Raw genomic sequence first — 18,746 nt, forward strand, 5'->3', positions numbered from 1 at the left:
GAGCCCTGCCCAAAAGAGCTTACACTCTACAAGGAGTAACATATAAAGCAATCAGTAACCGATACAGGAGGGGAAGGGAGCCTTGCCCAAAAGAGCTTACACTCTACAAGGAGTAACATATAAAGCAATCAGTAACCGATACAAGAGGGGAAGAGAGCCCTGCCCAAAAGAGCTTACACTCTACAAGGAGTAACATATAAAGCAATCAGTAACCGATACAGGAGGGGAAGAGAGCCCTGCCCAAAAGAGCTTACACTCTACAAGGAGTAACATATAAAGCAATCAGTAACCGATACAGGAGGGGAAGGGAGCCCTGCCCAAAAGAGCTTACACTCTACAAGGAGTAACATATAAAGCAATCAGTAACCGATACAGGAGGGGAAGGGAGCCCTGCCCAAAAGAGCTTACACTCTACAAGGAGTAACATATAAAGCAATCAGTAACCGATACAGGAGGGGAAGGGAGCCCTGCCCAAAAGAGCTTACACTCTACAAGGAGTAACATATAAAGCAATCAGTAACCGATACAGGAGGGGAAGGGAGCCCTGCCCAAAAGAGCTTACACTCTACAAGGAGTAACATATAAAGCAATCAGTAACTGATACAGGAGGGGAAGGGAGCCCTGCCCAAAAGAGCTTACACTCTACAAGGAGTAACATATAAAGCAATCAGTAACCAATACAGGAGGGGAAGGGAGCCCTGCCCAAAAGAGCTTACACTCTACAAGGAGTAACATATAAAGCAATCAGTAACCAATACAGGAGGGGAAGGGAGCCCTGCCCAAAAGAGCTTACACTCTACAAGGAGTAACATATAAAGCAATCAGTAACCAATACAGGAGGGGAAGAGAGCCCTGCCCAAAAGAGCTTACACTCTACAAGGAGTAACATATAAAGCAATCAGTAACCGATACAGGAGGGGAAGGGAGCCCTGCCCAAAAGAGCTTACAATCTACAAATTATATGGGAAAGTAATGGCTGCCGATGCTTCAGGTGGGTTGGGAGACAAAAGCAGAGTTGCTATGAGAAAAAGGTAAAACCTGAATGATCATTGGCATCAGGGTAAAGGGCTTCCGTCCCTTGTGGGAGGAGGCAATGGAAGGGTTAACCAATTCTGGCCAATCTTACTCACCAGCTGGGAAAGACTGAATCCCCCCCCCCTCCTCGTGCTGGGGATCCTGTGGACCCCTAGAAAAATGCCCCCAAAGGCAAGTGCTTACCTACAGGAAGTGGGTGGGACTAGAATACTCTGATGGCAACTTATAGAGGTAGGGGAGGGAGTCTGTAACTTTATCAGTGGACCGGGTGGGAAAGACTAAATGCCCCAGAATCCAACCCCTTTGTGATGGGAATCATGTGGACCCCTTGAAGGATGCCACCAGAGCCAAGGTTCTTGCCTACAAGAAGTGGGTGGGACTGGAATACTCTGATGGCAATTTACAAGGGCCGGGTAGGGAGTTTGTAATGCAAACAGTGGGTGGGACAAGCAGGGTTGGGTGGGACAAGCAGGGTTGGGTGGGTGGAGGGCTCAGCGGGGTCCCCTGTGGGGGGGTGACGCTGAAGGGGAACCAGACCAACCTTGAGGACAAGAACACTCTAATGGCACCTTATGGGGGGAGGGTCTATAACTCAGTAAGTGGGTGGAACAAGAACGCTCTGATGGTAGTTTATGGGAGGGATTAGGTGGGCTGTAACTCAAGCAATGGGTGCGACTAAAATAATTAGATGGAAGCTTACAGTGGGAGGGGCTACAATACTCTGATGGAATCATACAGGGGGAGAGTCAAGCAGTGGGTGGGACTAAAATAATTAGATGGAAGCTTACAGTGGGAGGGGCTAGAATACTCTGATGGAATCATACAGGGGGAGAGTCAAGCAGTGGGAGGGACTAGAATACTCTATAGGGGTATACCATTTTTTTTGTGGGACAGTCCCACATCTCTGACCAGAAAAGGGGCAGGCGTTTCATGGGACAGTGGGAGGAGTTTCCTTTGATTGGCAGTGTGTGCAGGTATATTCAAGGTATACTCGGAGACATACTCACCAGTCAGGCAACCCTGGCTTCTTCATTATCGAGGGGTAATTACCCGACCTGTGGGTGCAACAATCAATGAGGAGCAATTATGCTTGGGGTGGGGGGGCAACAAAATGCTCCATGTTCCATTGCCCTAAACTGAGCTCCTGTGTCCCCACACTTGGGGCCCCGCTATGTAGCAGTTGGGTGCCCTGGGGGCGCTATGGAAACGCTCTTGTCTGTCTCCTCGGCGCTGTTGTTGCTGCTCCCGTAACGAGATTATGTAAATAGCTGATTAAGGACATAATTGCATTAAGGGAACTTGAGAAACTAATAACTACCAACTGCAACACCGTCACGCTCGCGCCCGGCGCCCACAACTTGTTACTTACCAGCCGGCGCCACTAATTCCCATGTGTCGGAATTACATTCTTTAAATGAGTATCATTAGAATATCTAACGAGCGGCTTCTTTCTGCGGTGAGCGCCGAGGGTGACAGTTATCCATTAGCCGCCGACTTCCATTTGTCTGCAGTGGGACTGATGCCCCCATACTGTACTGTCTAAGGGAAACACTATGGCACCTCCCTCCCATATGTATAAATACAAATATACAGAGAAGGAATGTTCTGGGCACACAATAAGCTGTACCCCCATACTGTACTGTCTAAGGGAAACACTATGGCACCCCCTACCCATATGTATAAATACAAATATACAGAGAAGGAATGTTCTGGGCACACAATAAGCTGTACCCCCATACTGTACTGTCTAAGGGAAACACTATGGCACCCCCTACCCATATGTATAAATACAAATATACAGAGAAGGAATGTTCTGGGCACACAATAAGCTGTACCCCCATACTGTACTGTCTAAGGGAAACACTATGGCACCCCCTACCCATATGTATAAATACAAATATACAGAGAAGGAATGTTCTGGGCACACAATAAGCTGTACCCCCATACTGTACTGTCTAAGGGAAACACTATGGCACCTCCTACCCATATGTATAAATACAAATATACAGAGAAGGAATGTTCTGGGCACACAATAAGCTGTACCCCCCATACTGTACTGTCTAAGGGAAACACTATGGCACCTCCTACCCATATGTATAAATACAAATATACAGAGAAGGAATGTTCTGGGCACACAATAAGCTGTACCCCCATACTGTACTGTCTAAGGGAATCACTATGGCACCCCCTACCCATATGTATAAATACAAATATACAGAGAAGGAATGTTCTGGGCACACAATAAGCTGTACCCCCATACTGTACTGTCTAAGGGAAACACTATGGCACCTCCTACCCATATGTATAAATACAAATATACAGAGAAGGAATGTTCTGGGCACACAATAAGCTGTACCCCCATACTGTACTGTCTAAGGGAAACACTATGGCACCCCCTACCCATATGTATAAATACAAATATACAGAGAAGGAATGTTCTGGGCACACAATAAGCTGTACCCCCATACTGTACTGTCTAAGGGAAACACTATGGCACCCCCTACCCATATGTATAAATACAAATATACAGAGAAGGAATGTTCTGGGCACACAATAAGCTGTACCCCCATACTGTACTGTCTAAGGGAAACACTATGGCACCCCCTACCCATATGTATAAATACAAATATACAGAGAAGGAATGTTCTGGGCACACAATAAGCTGTACCCCCATACTGTACTGTCTAAGGGAAACACTATGGCACCTCCTACCCATATGTATAAATACAAATATACAGAGAAGGAATGTTCTGGGCACACAATAAGCTGTACCCCCATACTGTACTGTCTAAGGGAATCACTATGGCACCCCCTACCCATATGTATAAATACAAATATACAGAGAAGCAGACAAATAATCCACACCAATAAGTCTATTTAAAAGGGAATATAGTGAATAATAAATCAAGCAATTGTTACACATAAATGATTATTTAAACAATATTTACACTATACCAGTAGTTGCATTAAAATGCAATTCAATCCCCCAATGAGAATCCCAGCTGATGTGAGTAAATCCGGCTCCCTGTTCTCTGTTCCTGCAATTGGAGTTGGGAGCAATAAGCACAGTTTCCCAGCACTGAACAAGTCTGTCCCTTTATCCCCATGTCTGATTCCTGTGCCATATAATAACGGGAAAAATGCCATCATTATCTCTATATGTAAGGTACCAGCAAGATGGCCGACACAGTGCTGGGAATCAGCATTCTCATTGGTCACTTCTCCTGCACTTCTCATTGGTGAATTCTATTTCATCTGTAATTATAGGGGACACGGTGGGACTCGTAGCCAATATTACACTCTAATCGCCCCTCTTATCCATATTTATCTCTCTACAGGAGGAACCCGCTCCACTTTCATCTCATCGCAGACACAATCGCTAAGCAGATCTTGGCCACTTTGTTCCAAACGTGGATGGTGCCGGCAGTGCGCGTGGATTTCTACGATGCGGATGAATTAAAGGTAAAAAGATACCTGATCCCTTTGTTGTCTTTTCTCCATATAGTGTTGTGCAGTGAGGTCGGTGGCCGCCATCTTGGACTCCCTGGTGGTGATCAATTATGACCCCATTGGTCACCTGGGGCCTCTGGGAGGTGGGCCCTACCAACAAGTAAAATAGGGGGGGTTTGCATGCACATTCACACCCCAATCAGTCCTGGCCACGTCTCAATTATGCCCAAAACTCCCCCTACACCCCACCCACACCAACCGACCCTCCACAAGCCACTCCCTTATAAGGGCCTCTCTTTCCAATTGGGCTCCTGATTGCATTACCCCATGTGCGCCATTATGGTGGTCCAGGGTTGGACTGGACCACCGGGACACCAGGAAATATCCCCGGTGGGCCAGACCCGACCCTTGCCGGCGCCCCCCGCCCAACCGTTCCTCCCCAGACGCATTAAACTTATGCGTTTGGGGGAAGACGTTGGGTGGGGGACCCTGCCAGGGGGGTTAGGGGGGGCCCCTATGGGGGGTGGGGTTAGGGAAGGCGGCCGACGGGGGCAAGTGTGAACCCCCGTATCCAACCCTGCGGTGGTCCTGCCATAAGGGTGTTCCACAGAAGCCAGGATCTGCAGTACACATGCTAATGCCTACCAGACACAGGGTTGGACTTGGCCATTGGGACACCAGTAAAAAACCCTTTGGGCCCAGCCGACCCAGACCCGATCCCTGCCAGGAAGCATCAGCCCTCCCCCATTGAACTCCCTCCCACAATTACATAGTAACATAGTAAGTTAGGTTGAAAAAAGACACACATCCATCACGTTCAACCATAATGCCTATATATAACCTGCCTAACTGCCAGTTGATCCTGAAGAAGGCGAAAACCCCCATCTGAAACCTCTCTAATTTGCCCCAGAGGGGAGAATTGCACCTAGGTAAGTATGAGGTATGACCCCTGGAGGTGTAGGGGGCCCCGGGGTGGCAGGGGTTCGACTCTGACCAGACTAGGGTACTAGAGTAATAAGGGTTAAACCCCCTGTCTGCCATTGCCATGGACTGTTCCATTAGCATCAGATGAAGGGGAAGAATCTGGCGGAAATTACAGCGTGTAAAGGGCCATTAACCCCTTGGGGGCACAAATGGCTTCTGCCCAATGTCAGCAAGAGCTCTGCACAACTTCATCTGCATTAATAATAAGCTAATAATGTCCAATATATATGTATATATAGCGCGGCTTTCGGCTATAAGGACCAGCCAAGAGTGGAAAATAATGAGCCGAGCATGTTAAATATTAATTTTAATTAATTCATTCCCCTTAATGAATATTCCCCCCCGGCCGATGTTCAGCACTCTGTAAAGTTAGTTTTTTTTTTTTTCTTGCCGGGCACGATTTTCCATTTCATTGACTGTGGCCAAAGGGAAGGCAGAGATGTCTGAGACAGGGATTAATGTTTCTGCCGCTCCAAACAAAATAAAGGAGATGTAACCAAATGTAATTAGAGAAACACAGATGGTCCTACTGCCTATAACCGAGCTGTGTATAGAGTAACTACCCCTGCGCCCTACAGATAATCAGGCCTAGTAGGGAGAGATGGTGCCTATAGTAGCAGTGGGGGGATAATAGCCTCTGGGAAGGGACTGGGGCTGTGGGATAGCAGGTATAGTAGGGAGAGATGGTGCCTATAGTAGCAGTGGGGGGATAATAGCCTCTGGGAAGGGACTGGGGCTGTGGGATAGCAGGTATAGTAGGGAGAGATGGTGCCTATAGTAGCACTGGGGATAATAGCCTCTGGGAAGGGACTGGGGCTGTGGGATAGCAGGTATAGTAGGGAGAGATGGTGCCTATAGTAGCAGTGGGGGGATAATAGCCTCTGGGAAGGGACTGGGGCTGTGGGATAGCAGGTATAGTAGGGAGAGATGGTGCCTATAGTAGCAGTGGGGGATAATAGTCTCTGGGAAGGGACTGGGGCTGTGGGATAGCAGGTATAGTAGGGAGAGATGGTGCCTATAGTAGCAGTGGGGGGATAATAGCCTCTGGGAAGGGACTGGGGCTGTGGGATAGCAGGTATAGTAGGGAGAGATGGTGCCTATAGTAGCAGTGGGGGGATAATAGCCTCTGGGAAGGGGCTGGGGCTGTGGGATAGCAGGTATAGTAGGGAGAGATGGTGCCTATAGTAGCAGTGGGGGGATAATAGCCTCTGGGAAGGGACTGGGGCTGTGGGATAGCAGGTATAGTAGGGAGAGATGGTGCCTATAGTAGCAGTGGGGGGATAATAGCCTCTGGGAAGGGACTGGGGCTGTGGGATAGCAGGTATAGTAGGGAGAGATGGTGCCTATAGTAGCAGTGGGGGGATAATAGCCTCTGGGAAGGGACTGGGGCTGTGGGATAGCAGGTATAGTAGGGAGAGATGGTGCCTATAGTAACAGTGGGGGGGATAATAGCCTCTGGGAAGGGACTGGGGCTGTGGGATAGCAGGTATAGTAGGGAGAGATGGTGCCTATAGTAGCAGTGGGGGGATAATAGCCTCTGGGAAGGGACTGGGGCTGTGGGATAGCAGGTATAGTAGGGAGAGATGGTGCCTATAGTAGCAGTGGGGGGATAATAGCCTCTGGGAAGGGGCTGGGGCTGTGGGATAGCAGGTATAGTAGGGAGAGATGGTGCCTATAGTAGCAGTGGGGGGATAATAGCCTCTGGGAAGGGACTGGGGCTGTGGGATAGCAGGTATAGTAGGGAGAGATGGTGCCTATAGTAGCAGTGGGGGGATAATAGCCTCTGGGAAGGGACTGGGGCTGTGGGATAGCAGGTATAGTAGGGAGAGATGGTGCCTATAGTAGCAGTGGGGGGATAATAGCCTCTGGGAAGGGACTGGGGCTGTGGGATAGCAGGTATAGTAGGGAGAGATGGTGCCTATAGTAACAGTGGGGGGGATAATAGCCTCTGGGAAGGGACTGGGGCTGTGGGATAGCAGGTATAGTAGGGAGAGATGGTGCCTATAGTAGCAGTGGGGGGATAATAGCCTCTGGGAAGGGGCTGGGGCTGTGGGATAGCAGGTATAGTAGGGAGAGATGGTGCCTATAGTAGCAGTGGGGGGATAATAGCCTCTGGGAAGGGACTGGGGCTGTGGGATAGCAGGTATAGTAGGGAGAGATGGTGCCTATAGTAGCAGTGGGGGGATAATAGCCTCTGGGAAGGGACTGGGGCTGTGGGATAGCAGGTATAGTAGGGAGAGATGGTACCTATAGTAGCAGTGGGGGAATAATAGCCTCTGGGAAGGGACTGGGGCTGTGGGATAGTAGGTATAGTAGGGAGAGATGGTGCCTATAGTAACAGTGGGGGGGATAATAGCCTCTGGGAAGGGACTGGGGCTGTGGGATAGCAGGTATAGTAGGGAGAGATGGTACCTATAGTAGCAGTGGGGGATAATAGCCTCTGGGAAGGGACTGGGGCTGTGGGATAGCAGGTATAGTAGGGAGAGATGGTGCCTATAGTAGCAGTGGAGGGATAATAGCCTCTGGGAAGGGACTGGGGCTGTGGGATAGCAGGTATAGTAGGGAGAGATGGTACCTATAGTAGCAGTGGGGGGATAATAGCCTCTGGGAAGGGACTAGGGCTGTGGGATAGCAGGTATAGTAGGGAGAGATGGTGCCTATAGTAGCAGTGGGGGGATAATAGCCTCTGGGAAGGGACTGGGGCTGTGGGATAGCAGGTATAGTAGGGAGAGATGGTGCCTATAGTAGCAGTGGGGGGATAATAGCCTCTGGGAAGGGACTGGGGCTGTGGGATAGCAGGTATAGTAGGGAGAGATGGTGCCTATAGTAGCAGTGGGGGGATAATAGCCTCTGGGAAGGGACTGGGGCTGTGGGATAGCAGGTATAGTAGGGAGAGATGGTGCCTATAGTAGCAGTGGGGGGATAATAGCCTCTGGGAAGGGACTGGGGCTGTGGGATAGCAGGTATAGTAGGGAGAGATGGTACCTATAGTAGCAGTGGGGGAATAATAGCCTCTGGGAAGGGACTGGGGCTGTGGGATAGTAGGTATAGTAGGGAGAGATGGTGCCTATAGTAACAGTGGGGGGGATAATAGCCTCTGGGAAGGGACTGGGGCTGTGGGATAGCAGGTATAGTAGGGAGAGATGGTACCTATAGTAGCAGTGGGGGATAATAGCCTCTGGGAAGGGACTGGGGCTGTGGGATAGCAGGTATAGTAGGGAGAGATGGTGCCTATAGTAGCAGTGGAGGGATAATAGCCTCTGGGAAGGGACTGGGGCTGTGGGATAGCAGGTATAGTAGGGAGAGATGGTGCCTATAGTAGCAGTGGGGGATAATAGCCTCTGGGAAGGGACTGGGGCTGTGGGATAGCAGGTATAGTAGGGAGAGATGGTGCCTATAGTAGCAGTGGGGGGATAATAGCCTCTGGGAAGGGACTGGGGCTGTGGGATAGCAGGTATAGTAGGGAGAGATGGTGCCTATAGTAGCAGTGGGGGATAATAGCCTCTGGGAAGGGACTGGGGCTGTGGGATAGCAGGTATAGTAGGGAGAGATGGTGCCTATAGTAGCAGTGGGGGGATAATAGCCTCTGGGAAGGGACTGGGGCTGTGGGATAGCAGGTATAGTAGGGAGAGATGGTGCCTATAGTAGCAGTGGGGGGATAATAGCCTCTGGGAAGGGACTGGGGCTGTGGGATAGGAGGTAGAGTAGATAGAAAGAGAAGACAAGATGGCAACCATGTCACAAGAAGTAAGTTCTCTCAGTGCCAATGCTACTAAAGCTGACAGGCCATAGGTTGGGAAATCCATATCACAGCTGACTGCCTTGTGCAGTGGGACCCGGGGAGGCTCGGAGCATTTGCCGTCTAATTAGAAAAATCATTCCAGTCGTGTTGTGCTAGAGAGTTGGGGCACGGTGCCAGTCGGTGGGTAGGAAGGCAGTGAATCAGGCTGCCCACACTTCCCTTCTGCCAAGGCAATGGCTCTGTTGGTTTCTTTTTAAAAAGGTGGAACATGGAACCCAAATTCTTTTTTTAATTAAATCATCTGTACCTTCGGCATAGAGGCGGGGCAGGCAATATATGATTGTTAGCTCAGATTTTTAATTACAATTACTTTCACTTTCCATTCAGCACTTCGTAGATATCACCTAGGTGCATAAGATCTTGGGGGGATACAAAGCTTTGCCTTAATAACAGTCAATCCAAAATGGCGCCGGCCTTCTGGCCGTAAATAAAGTTTATTTTGCTCAACTAACGTGATAGAAAAGGATTTGGAATTATGACTTAGGGTGACAGTTTCCCTTTAACACATGTTACGGTACATGAGTCGGAAGCCTGATTATACCAAGTGCCGAGGGGGGGGGGGGAGCTCGTGAAGGTGACTGATTCCCATCCACGCGTTGTGCCCGTAGGGCTCCCTTCTCTCTGTACTGCACTTACCTAAATACTCTCAGCCCCTCAGCTGATTAGACTCATTTGCATAAGCAAATTAGACGGCATTGTTCTTGTGCAACACTGAATTTATCCTAATTAGACCAGGGACATGTGGTGCCTCAAATTGTTAGCCGTGGGTTGGGCAGAGGGTAGTTTAGACTCTCTGCGCCCATTAACTGTTTGTAGCTCTGCTGGTAGCAGCACCCATCTGCTCTGTGAGAGGGTCCAACGCATCAAGGACCCAATTAGCACCCTCTTAATGTGATGGGATCAGCCAATAACCCTTTCATGCCAGCTGATTTGGTCAAAGCTAGTCATGGATTCGCAGCGGATTACAAAAAAGAATAGTCGCGGGCGTCAAAAGAATAGCCACACAATGAAATAATAGCCGTGGGGGACAAAAGAATAGCCGTGCGACAAAATAATAGCCGCAGGCGACAAAATAATAGCCGCGCGACAAAATGATAGCCACGGACGACAAAATAATAGCAGCGCGACAAAATAATAGCCACGGGCGACAAAATAATAGCTGCGGGCATCAAAAGAATAGCCACGCGACAAAATAATAGCTGCAGGCAACAAAATAATAGCAGCGGGCAACAAAATAATAGCCACGTGACAAAATAATAGCCGCGGGCGACAAAAGAATAGCTGCGCGACAAAATAATAGCCGCGGGCGAAAAAATAATAGCCGCAGGAGAAAAAATATTAGCCGTGCGACAAAATAATAGCCGCGCAACTAAATAATAGCTGCAGGCGGCAAAAGAATAGCCGAACGTCAAATTAATAGCTGCGGGTGACAAAAGAATAGCCGCGAGTGACAAAATAATAGCCGCGGACGACAAAATAATAGCCGCGCGACGAAATAATAGCTGTGGGCGACAAAAGAATAGCCGCAGGCGACAAAATAATAGCCACGGGCGACAAAATAATAGTCACGGGCAACAAAAGAATAGCCACGCGACAAAATAATAGCAGCGCGACAAAAGAATAGCCGTAGGCGACAAAAGTATAGCTGCGGGTGACAAAAGAATAGCCGCGCGACAAAATGATAGCCGCGGGCGACAATTTTTTTTGCCGCATGACATTTTCGCTGTTCCGCGGATGTTTTGAAAGATTCGGGAATTTTTCGGCGAAGCCCTCACTTGTCAAATCGTTTCGACAACCTAAGCCAGGGGTGCCCAGACTTTTCCCCCCAGCCATTTACTTTTGACTCCTCCCTGCATACGTATGCATACCCAATAAACGCGCAGCACTTCCGCATCCCAAACTGTGTTTCCAGATATGTCCTAAAGAGCAAATGTCCATTCTCCCCGATTCTCACCCAGCTGACCTTTGAGCTGGGCTTTTTAAGTGTTTCTTCAAGAGCAAATGTCCAATTGCCCTAATTCTCACTCAGTTGGCTTCAAGCTGGCCTTTTAGGTGTATCTAGGAGAGTTAATGGTCATTCTCTCTAATTCTCACCCAACTGGCCTTCAGGCTGAGCTTTCAGATGTATCTACAGTAGGAGAGCAAGGAATCAGTCTCTCTAATTTTCACCCAAATGGTCTTCAAGCTGTTTTTTTAGATCTGTCCAGAAGAACAAATGGCCTTCTCCCCAATTCAGACTCTAACTACACTGAAACTGAGCTCCCCTAACACTGCCCAGGCCCCTCCAGTGGGGGCAGTGCCAATGTCTGGGAACTACTGCTCTAGTGTGCCCTACAGTCAGCATTTACTGAAAAAAGAGACTATAATGCTAAATAGGATGGAGATAAAGCCTTATAAATGAGTCAGATGAGGAATGACTCATACGGGAAAAGTGCAAATGCGGAGAAATAAGTTGCGGAGCCACTGGCAGCGCCAGTGAGACTTATCGGAATCACACAGAGCACGGGTACAATAGCTACAGGATTCTTTGGCTGATCCTAGCTTATCCCAGCCCATAAATAAAGCTTTGGACGCTGGCCAGATCTTTGCATTAGCAGATTATTTTTAATGCATTTTATGACCTCCAAGTACTCTGTTGGCCATACATCACCCCTAATGCCACGGGGCGCTGCTGGCATCTGTACAACCCTACATTATGCACTTTTCATCGCTTTCCTCCTGCAATGATACAGGAAAGCATTTGTCTAATGGCCCACGTATTCTTATATTCTATGCTTGCAAATTCTTCCTTGCCTATAGAAGCCATTGGTAATTTTCCTTCAAAATCCTCCATATTTGTTCCCAAAAGAGTTCTTTTCAGTCTGACATCTAATCATTGTGTGTAAAAGAATAGCTTGCTCTGTCTAAACTCATCATTCTGTATGTCTGCTTTCAGTCTCTATTTTGGGTTGTCCATGTTTGATAGACATTTAGCCCACATACTAACTAAAATACCCTTGTATATGAACTACTTCCCCTGGTTCAACAGAGTTGGGGTTAGTCCTTACACTGTTCAACCAGCAGAGTTAGGGTTTGGAAGTTCTCCAGAAGTTTTAGAGAAGCAGAGGTCAAGGAGCTCTCCCAATAATTGGATTCTTCTGTTTGTTGTTCAACCAGCAGAGTTAGGGTTTGGAAGTTCTCCAGAAGTTTTAGAGGAGCAGAGGTCAAGGAACTCTTCTAATAAATGGATTCTTCTATTGGTTGTTCAACCAGCAGAGTTAGGGTTTGGAAGTTCTCCAGAAGTTTTAGAGGAGCAGAGGTCAAGGAACTCTTCTAATAAATGGATTCTTCAATTGGTTGTTCAACCAGCAGAGTTAGGGTTTGGAAGTTCTTAAGAAGTTTTAGAGGAGCAGAGGTCAAGGAGCTCTTCTAATAAATGGATTCTTCTATTGGTTGTTCAACCAGCAGAGTTAGGGTTTGGAAGTTCTCCAGATGTTTTAGAGGAGCAGAGGTCAAGGATCCATTCTAATAAATGGATTCTTCATAAGGATGATCAAGATAGGGGAAGGGATATGGCACTTATGGGGATGTACCCAATTCTTCATTAACCTTCCTGTGCATGGAGAATTGTGCATGAAACACTCAATCCAGGACTTATCAGCTCAGGAAAGGGAGATAGGGCTTATTTACAATAGAGGGACAGGTCCAAAGTAGAAAAAAACAGGTACAAACCACCATGTTTTTCACAGTTTCTGCCCATCGGCGCAGACCTTTATGGTCCAAAATGGAGCCTATACCTTCTGATGAATACGTTATGAAGGGAGGGCTGAGAGCAGCATATATTGCCCTTTATCCCACCCGCTACTCGCCCCCTAATGCCCCCCATCCGATCTCTGTGGAATAACCCTATTATTCACCAAGCTCACCGCCCTCTGCCATGTTGAGAATATTACGCCGACGCGCTGACTTGACATTTTTTGTAATAGAATTTTTTTTTTTATGACTTTGTTTTATTTTTTTGTTGCCGTTGTGTCGCTTCGTCTGCCGGTGGCCCCTCCACCGCTTTACTGTTATTATTTACTGAATTTATACGTCTCAGCCATTTCTCTTCTCGATTCTGTTCCCAAAACTTTTATGGACTTTTGATTATCCGTGGCCCTATATAACCCCGGCGCCGTGCCGGGGAAAATAATAATGCCTTGCGCTGCTCGCCACATTCGCTGGCTGTATATTATAATAAAACCCAAACTATAAATCCTAATAAAATCCACCGCCGTATATTCTAATAAAAACGGAGACAGAACTGATTTTCGGCCCACGCAGGCTTTTTTGGTGGCTCTGATCCAGATGTTTTGTTGCCGAGTCACTTTGTAACGAGTTTCTGGGGCCCAGATGAGTTGACCATCGGAAATCCTGCTTCCCCCCATACAACTGAATGGTATGGTCCATGATCATTAATGGAGGACATGAGTTCTTACATTAATACTGATTTCTGTCCTCTCTTTCTCCGCAGTCCGAGGTCTCCTGGATCCCCAACAAGCATTACTCGGGTATCTATGGGCTGATGAAGCTGGTGCTTACTAAGACCCTCCCGGCCAGTCTGGAAAGAGTCATTGTCCTAGACACCGATATCACCTTCGCTACGGACATTGCTGAGCTCTGGGCCGTCTTTCATAAGTTCAAAGGTCAGAGAAATTCAATTGTAAATATTTCTGGTCTGAGGATTAAATATATGGAAGGGTTTTCGTAGATGTTTATGTGCCCAGAACATTCCGTCTCTGTATATTTGTATTTATACATATGGGTAGGAGGTGCCATAGTGTTTCCCTTAGACAGTACAGTATGGGGGTACAGCTTATTGTGTGCCCAGAACATTCCTTCTCTGTATATTTGTATTTATACTTATGGGTAGGGGGTGCCATAGTGTTTCCCTTAGACAGTACAGTATGGGGGTACAGCTTATTGTGTGCCCAGAACATTCCTTCTCTGTATATTTGTATTTATACATATGGGTAGGGGGTGCCATAGTGTTTCCCTTAGACAGTACAGTATGGGGGTACAGCTTATTGTGTGCCCAGAACATTCCTTCTCTGTATATTTGTATTTATACATATGGGTAGGGGGTGCCATAGTGTTTCCCTTAGACAGTACAGTATGGGGGTACAGCTTATTGTGTGCCCAGAACATTCCTTCTCTGTATATTTGTATTTATACATATGGGTAGGGGGTGCCATAGTGTTTCCCTTAGACAGTACAGTTTGGGGTACAGCTTATTGTGTGCCCAGAACATTCCTTCTCTGTATATTTGTATTTATACATATGGGTAGGGGGTGCCATAGTGTTTCCCTTAGACAGTACAGTATGGGGGTACAGCTTATTGTGTGCCCAGAACATTCCCTCTCTGTATATTTGTATTTATACATATGGGTTGGGGGTGCCATAGTGTTTCCCTTAGACAGTACAGTATGGGGGTACAGCTTACTGTGTGCCCAGAACATTCCTTCTCTGTATATTTGTATTTATACATATGGGTAGGAGGTGCCATAGTGTTTCCCTTAGACAGTACAGTATGGGGGTACAGCTTATTGTGTGCCCAGAACATTCCTTCTCTGTATATTTGTATTTATACATATAATGCTTTGTCCATGTCACAGAAGAAATACCCAGCACTTAGTTCCCATGCTGTTGGGGCCGGGGGTCTATACTGGGCTAATCAGGGGGATTAATGTAGTTACAGCGGTTAATGCGGAGCTGCTACAGATGAGTTGGGTGCGGGGGAATAACGTATAGGGAAAGTGCCGCCGTTTGTCCCTGCCAATTGCACTTATCAGATCTTATTACTAATTACATCTAAATCTAAGGGAAAGTCATTGCCTCAGTAGAACAGAAGGGATTGTGGGCCTTTAGTAAGAGTTAAGGACTTGCAGAATCATTCGCAGGGTTGGTAATTATGCAGGCGGATATACAGTAGGTGTATATATATATATACTGTCCCTGGGGAGGAGCCCAGCTGGTGTCTGAAACCCTGGAATTACTGTAAATAAAACTCTTCTTTATTTGGAGAAGTTCCTGTGAGTGTGGGACTCTCTCTCTATAGATATACAGTATATATACATACATTATGCAGGAAAAGTAACATTTTTATTTGCTTTACTATCTACTATTATATTTATTCTATGTATATCTGTCTGTCTATTCTATCTATCTATCTCTCCCTCTCTCTCAAAATCTGTTTGTCAGTCTATTCTGTTTATCTATCTATCTATCTATCTATCTATCTATCTATCTATCTATCTATCTATGTATGTCTGTTTGTCTGTCTATTCTGTTTATCTATCTATCTATTTCTCTATCTATCTTATCTGTCTGTCTGTCTTTTATATGTATTCTATCTATCTATCTATCTATCTATCTATCTATCTATTGTCTGTCTATCTATCTATCTATCTATCATCTATCTATCATCTATCTATCTATCTATCATCTATCTATCTATCTATCTATCTATCTATCTATCTATCTATCATCTATGTATCTATCATCTATTTATCTATTATCTATCTATCATCTATCTATCTATCTATCTATCTATATCTCTATCTACTTATCTGTCTGTCTATTATATTTATTCTATGTCTGTCTATCTATCTCTCCCTCTCTCTCAAAATCTGTTTGTCTGTCTATTCTGTTTATCTATCTATCTATCTATCTATGTATGTCTGTTTGTCTGTCTATTCTGTTTATCTATCTATCTATATCTCTATCTATCTTATCTGTCTGTCTGTCTGTCTTTTATATGTATTCTATCTATCTATCTATCTATCTATCTATTGTCTGTCTATCTATCTATCTATCTATCTATCTATCTATCTATCTATCTATCTATCATCTATCTATCATCTATCTATCTATCATCTATCTATCTATCTATCTATCTATCTATCTATCTATCATCTATCTATCTATCTATCATCTATGTATCTATCATCTATTTATCTATTATCTATCTATCTATCTATCTATCATCTATCTGTCTATCCATCTATCTATCATCTATCTATCTATCTATCTATCTATCTATTGTCTGTCTATCTATCTATCTATCTATCTATCTATCTATCTATCTATCTATTGTCTGTCTATCTATCTATCTATCTATCTATCATCTATCATCTATCTATCTATCTATCATCTATCTATCTATCTATCTATTGTCTGTCTATCTATCTATCTATCTATCTATCTGTCTGTCTGTCTGTCTGTCTGTCTGTCTATCTATCTATCATCTATCTATCTATCTATCTATCTATCTATTGTCTGTCTATCTATCTATCTGTCTGTCTGTCTGTCTGTCTATCTATCTATCTATTGTCTGTCTATCTATCTATCTTTTATCTGTCTGTCTGTCTGTCTGTCTATCTATCTATCTATCTATCTATCTATCTATCTATCTGTCTATCTATCATCTATCATTTCTCTCTCCTGCTTAGTCTTTTTGTGTTTATTTTCTTGAGAAGTTTCAAAACAAACCAACGGGCCCTATTGATAAAGCGACTGGTCCCCTGACCCCTTGGCAGAGAGTCCCTGCCAACAATTGGATCCGCCCCCTGCCGAGCCTCATTGTGCCTAACCCCGCCCACTCCTGGGCTTGGGCTCAGTAGTAAATAGTCCTATCCGTATCACGGATCTGTTTTTCAACCCCCGGTACCTTCCTGCAGGATTCTGGATCACCCCCCAAGCCCGTAGCACAGCCTCTCACATTTTCAACCAATGGCCAATTCTACCGTGAAGAGCAGCAAGTAAATGAATGTTCTACCGTCCCTTTAACTACCTTGGGCGAAGCTGCTGCTAAAAGGTTATCGGTCCCGTAGCGGCCGGAGAGACGGCCTTGCGCTGTGGCTACGCTTCCATGAATTTGTAGCAATCATGTCCCAATAAAGGTCAACACCTCTTCCTATTAGTGATATGAGGCTCAGAGAAAGGGCAGAGCTGCAGCCTCCTAATGAGGCATAGACAGTCCGATACGTGGAATTATTCCGTTTTTATGTTCCCCTCTGTTTCAGGACCTGCCCTGTACACCGGGGGGCGCTCTCACCACTGTCTACGGGTTCCTATTTGTCCCACCGCCATGTTTTTCCCATAAACTTGTTGGAAAGCTTGTTTGGGGTGCATAGGCAGGGTGCTAGTTCCCCTTTAAACCCATCGCTCTGAGCATTAATCAGCAATACCCCTATGTGTATATACATTACCCGTCTCAGCTCTTTCCTGCATTGGCTAATGGCTCTAATGATTTGCAGGCTGAGATATATTGCTTAATCAATGATATACTGAAAAGTTAATTGCACGGTAATTAGGGAGAAAACCTAAAGCACCAGGAGTTGTAAAGTATTAAAAAAAAAATAAACAGTTTGAAAGTACATGCCGACTGCATTAAATCTGTTTATATTCTGTGTAATAAATACAACCGTGGGGACTGATGAAGGTCCGACTCCAGAACTACATCTCCAGATATCAGAGATAGAGAGGATGTAGCAGAATTGTATGAGCAGCGATTGGTTGTTGCCGGGATACTGAACTATGATGGGCCAAAGGGGGTTTGGCTGTTGTTAGGACAAATGGCAATAAGGGGGTACATGCACATTAGGACATAGGCTGATATTGGGGACATGACCATAAGGTCATAATGGGAATTAGCCATTATTTTTGGACACGTGACCATTAAGTTAAACTACTTTTGTGGAACGGAACAAAGTATTATTAGCTGTTCTGGGGTCACACAACCAGTAGGATATTGGCTGTTGCTGGGGAGGAACAACCATTAAAACTTGCTGGGGGGCAACTATTAGAATATTGGCTGTTTTTGGGGGGCAACTGTTATGAGACTGGCTGTTGGTGGGCGACAACCATTAGGAGATTGTTTTTGGTGGTGGGGAACCATTAGGATATTGGCTGTTTTTGGGGGGCAACTGTTAGGATATTGGCTGTTGGTGGGCGACAACCATTAGGAGATTGTTTTGGTGGTGGGCAACCAGTAGGATATTGGCTGTTGCTGGGGAGGAACAACCATTAAAAGTTGCTGGGGGGGGCAACTATTAGAATATTGGCTGATTTTGGGGGGCAACTATTAGAAGACTGCCTGTTGGGGGGCAACAACCATTAGGAGATTGTTTATGGTGGTGGGGAACCATTAAGATATTGACTGTTGCTGGGGAGGAACAACCATTAAAAGTTGCTGGGGGGGGCAACTATTAGAATATTGGCTGCTTTTGGGGGGCAACCATTAGGATATTGGCTGTTGCTGGGGAGGAACCACCATTTAAAGTTGCTGGGGGGGCAACTATTAGAATATTGGTTGATTTTGGGGGGCAATTATTAGGAGACTGGCTGTTTGTGGGTGACAACCATTAGGAGATTGTTTTTGGTGGTGGGCAACCATTAGGATATTGGCTGTTGCTGGGAGGAACCACCATTAAAAGTTGCTGAGAGGGCAACTATT

General features: G+C 46.0%; 1 protein-coding gene across 2 annotated transcripts in view; it reads left to right on the forward strand.

Moving 5' to 3' along the window:
• The window catches only part of large1 (LARGE xylosyl- and glucuronyltransferase 1), a 235,160-nt gene that overhangs the window by 137,492 nt on the left and 78,922 nt on the right, over positions 1–18,746 (forward strand). For both annotated transcript variants that reach the window (XM_031898555.1, XM_031898556.1), the window contains exons 5-6: positions 4,374–4,497; positions 13,764–13,935. In XM_031898555.1, the coding sequence (XP_031754415.1) occupies positions 4,374–4,497; positions 13,764–13,935 (296 nt within the window). The remainder of the gene's footprint in view (positions 1–4,373; positions 4,498–13,763; positions 13,936–18,746) is intronic.

This window comes from Xenopus tropicalis, chromosome 3 (genome assembly GCF_000004195.4).
Source record: "Xenopus tropicalis strain Nigerian chromosome 3, UCB_Xtro_10.0, whole genome shotgun sequence".
Classification (NCBI taxonomy): domain Eukaryota; kingdom Metazoa; phylum Chordata; class Amphibia; order Anura; family Pipidae; genus Xenopus; species Xenopus tropicalis.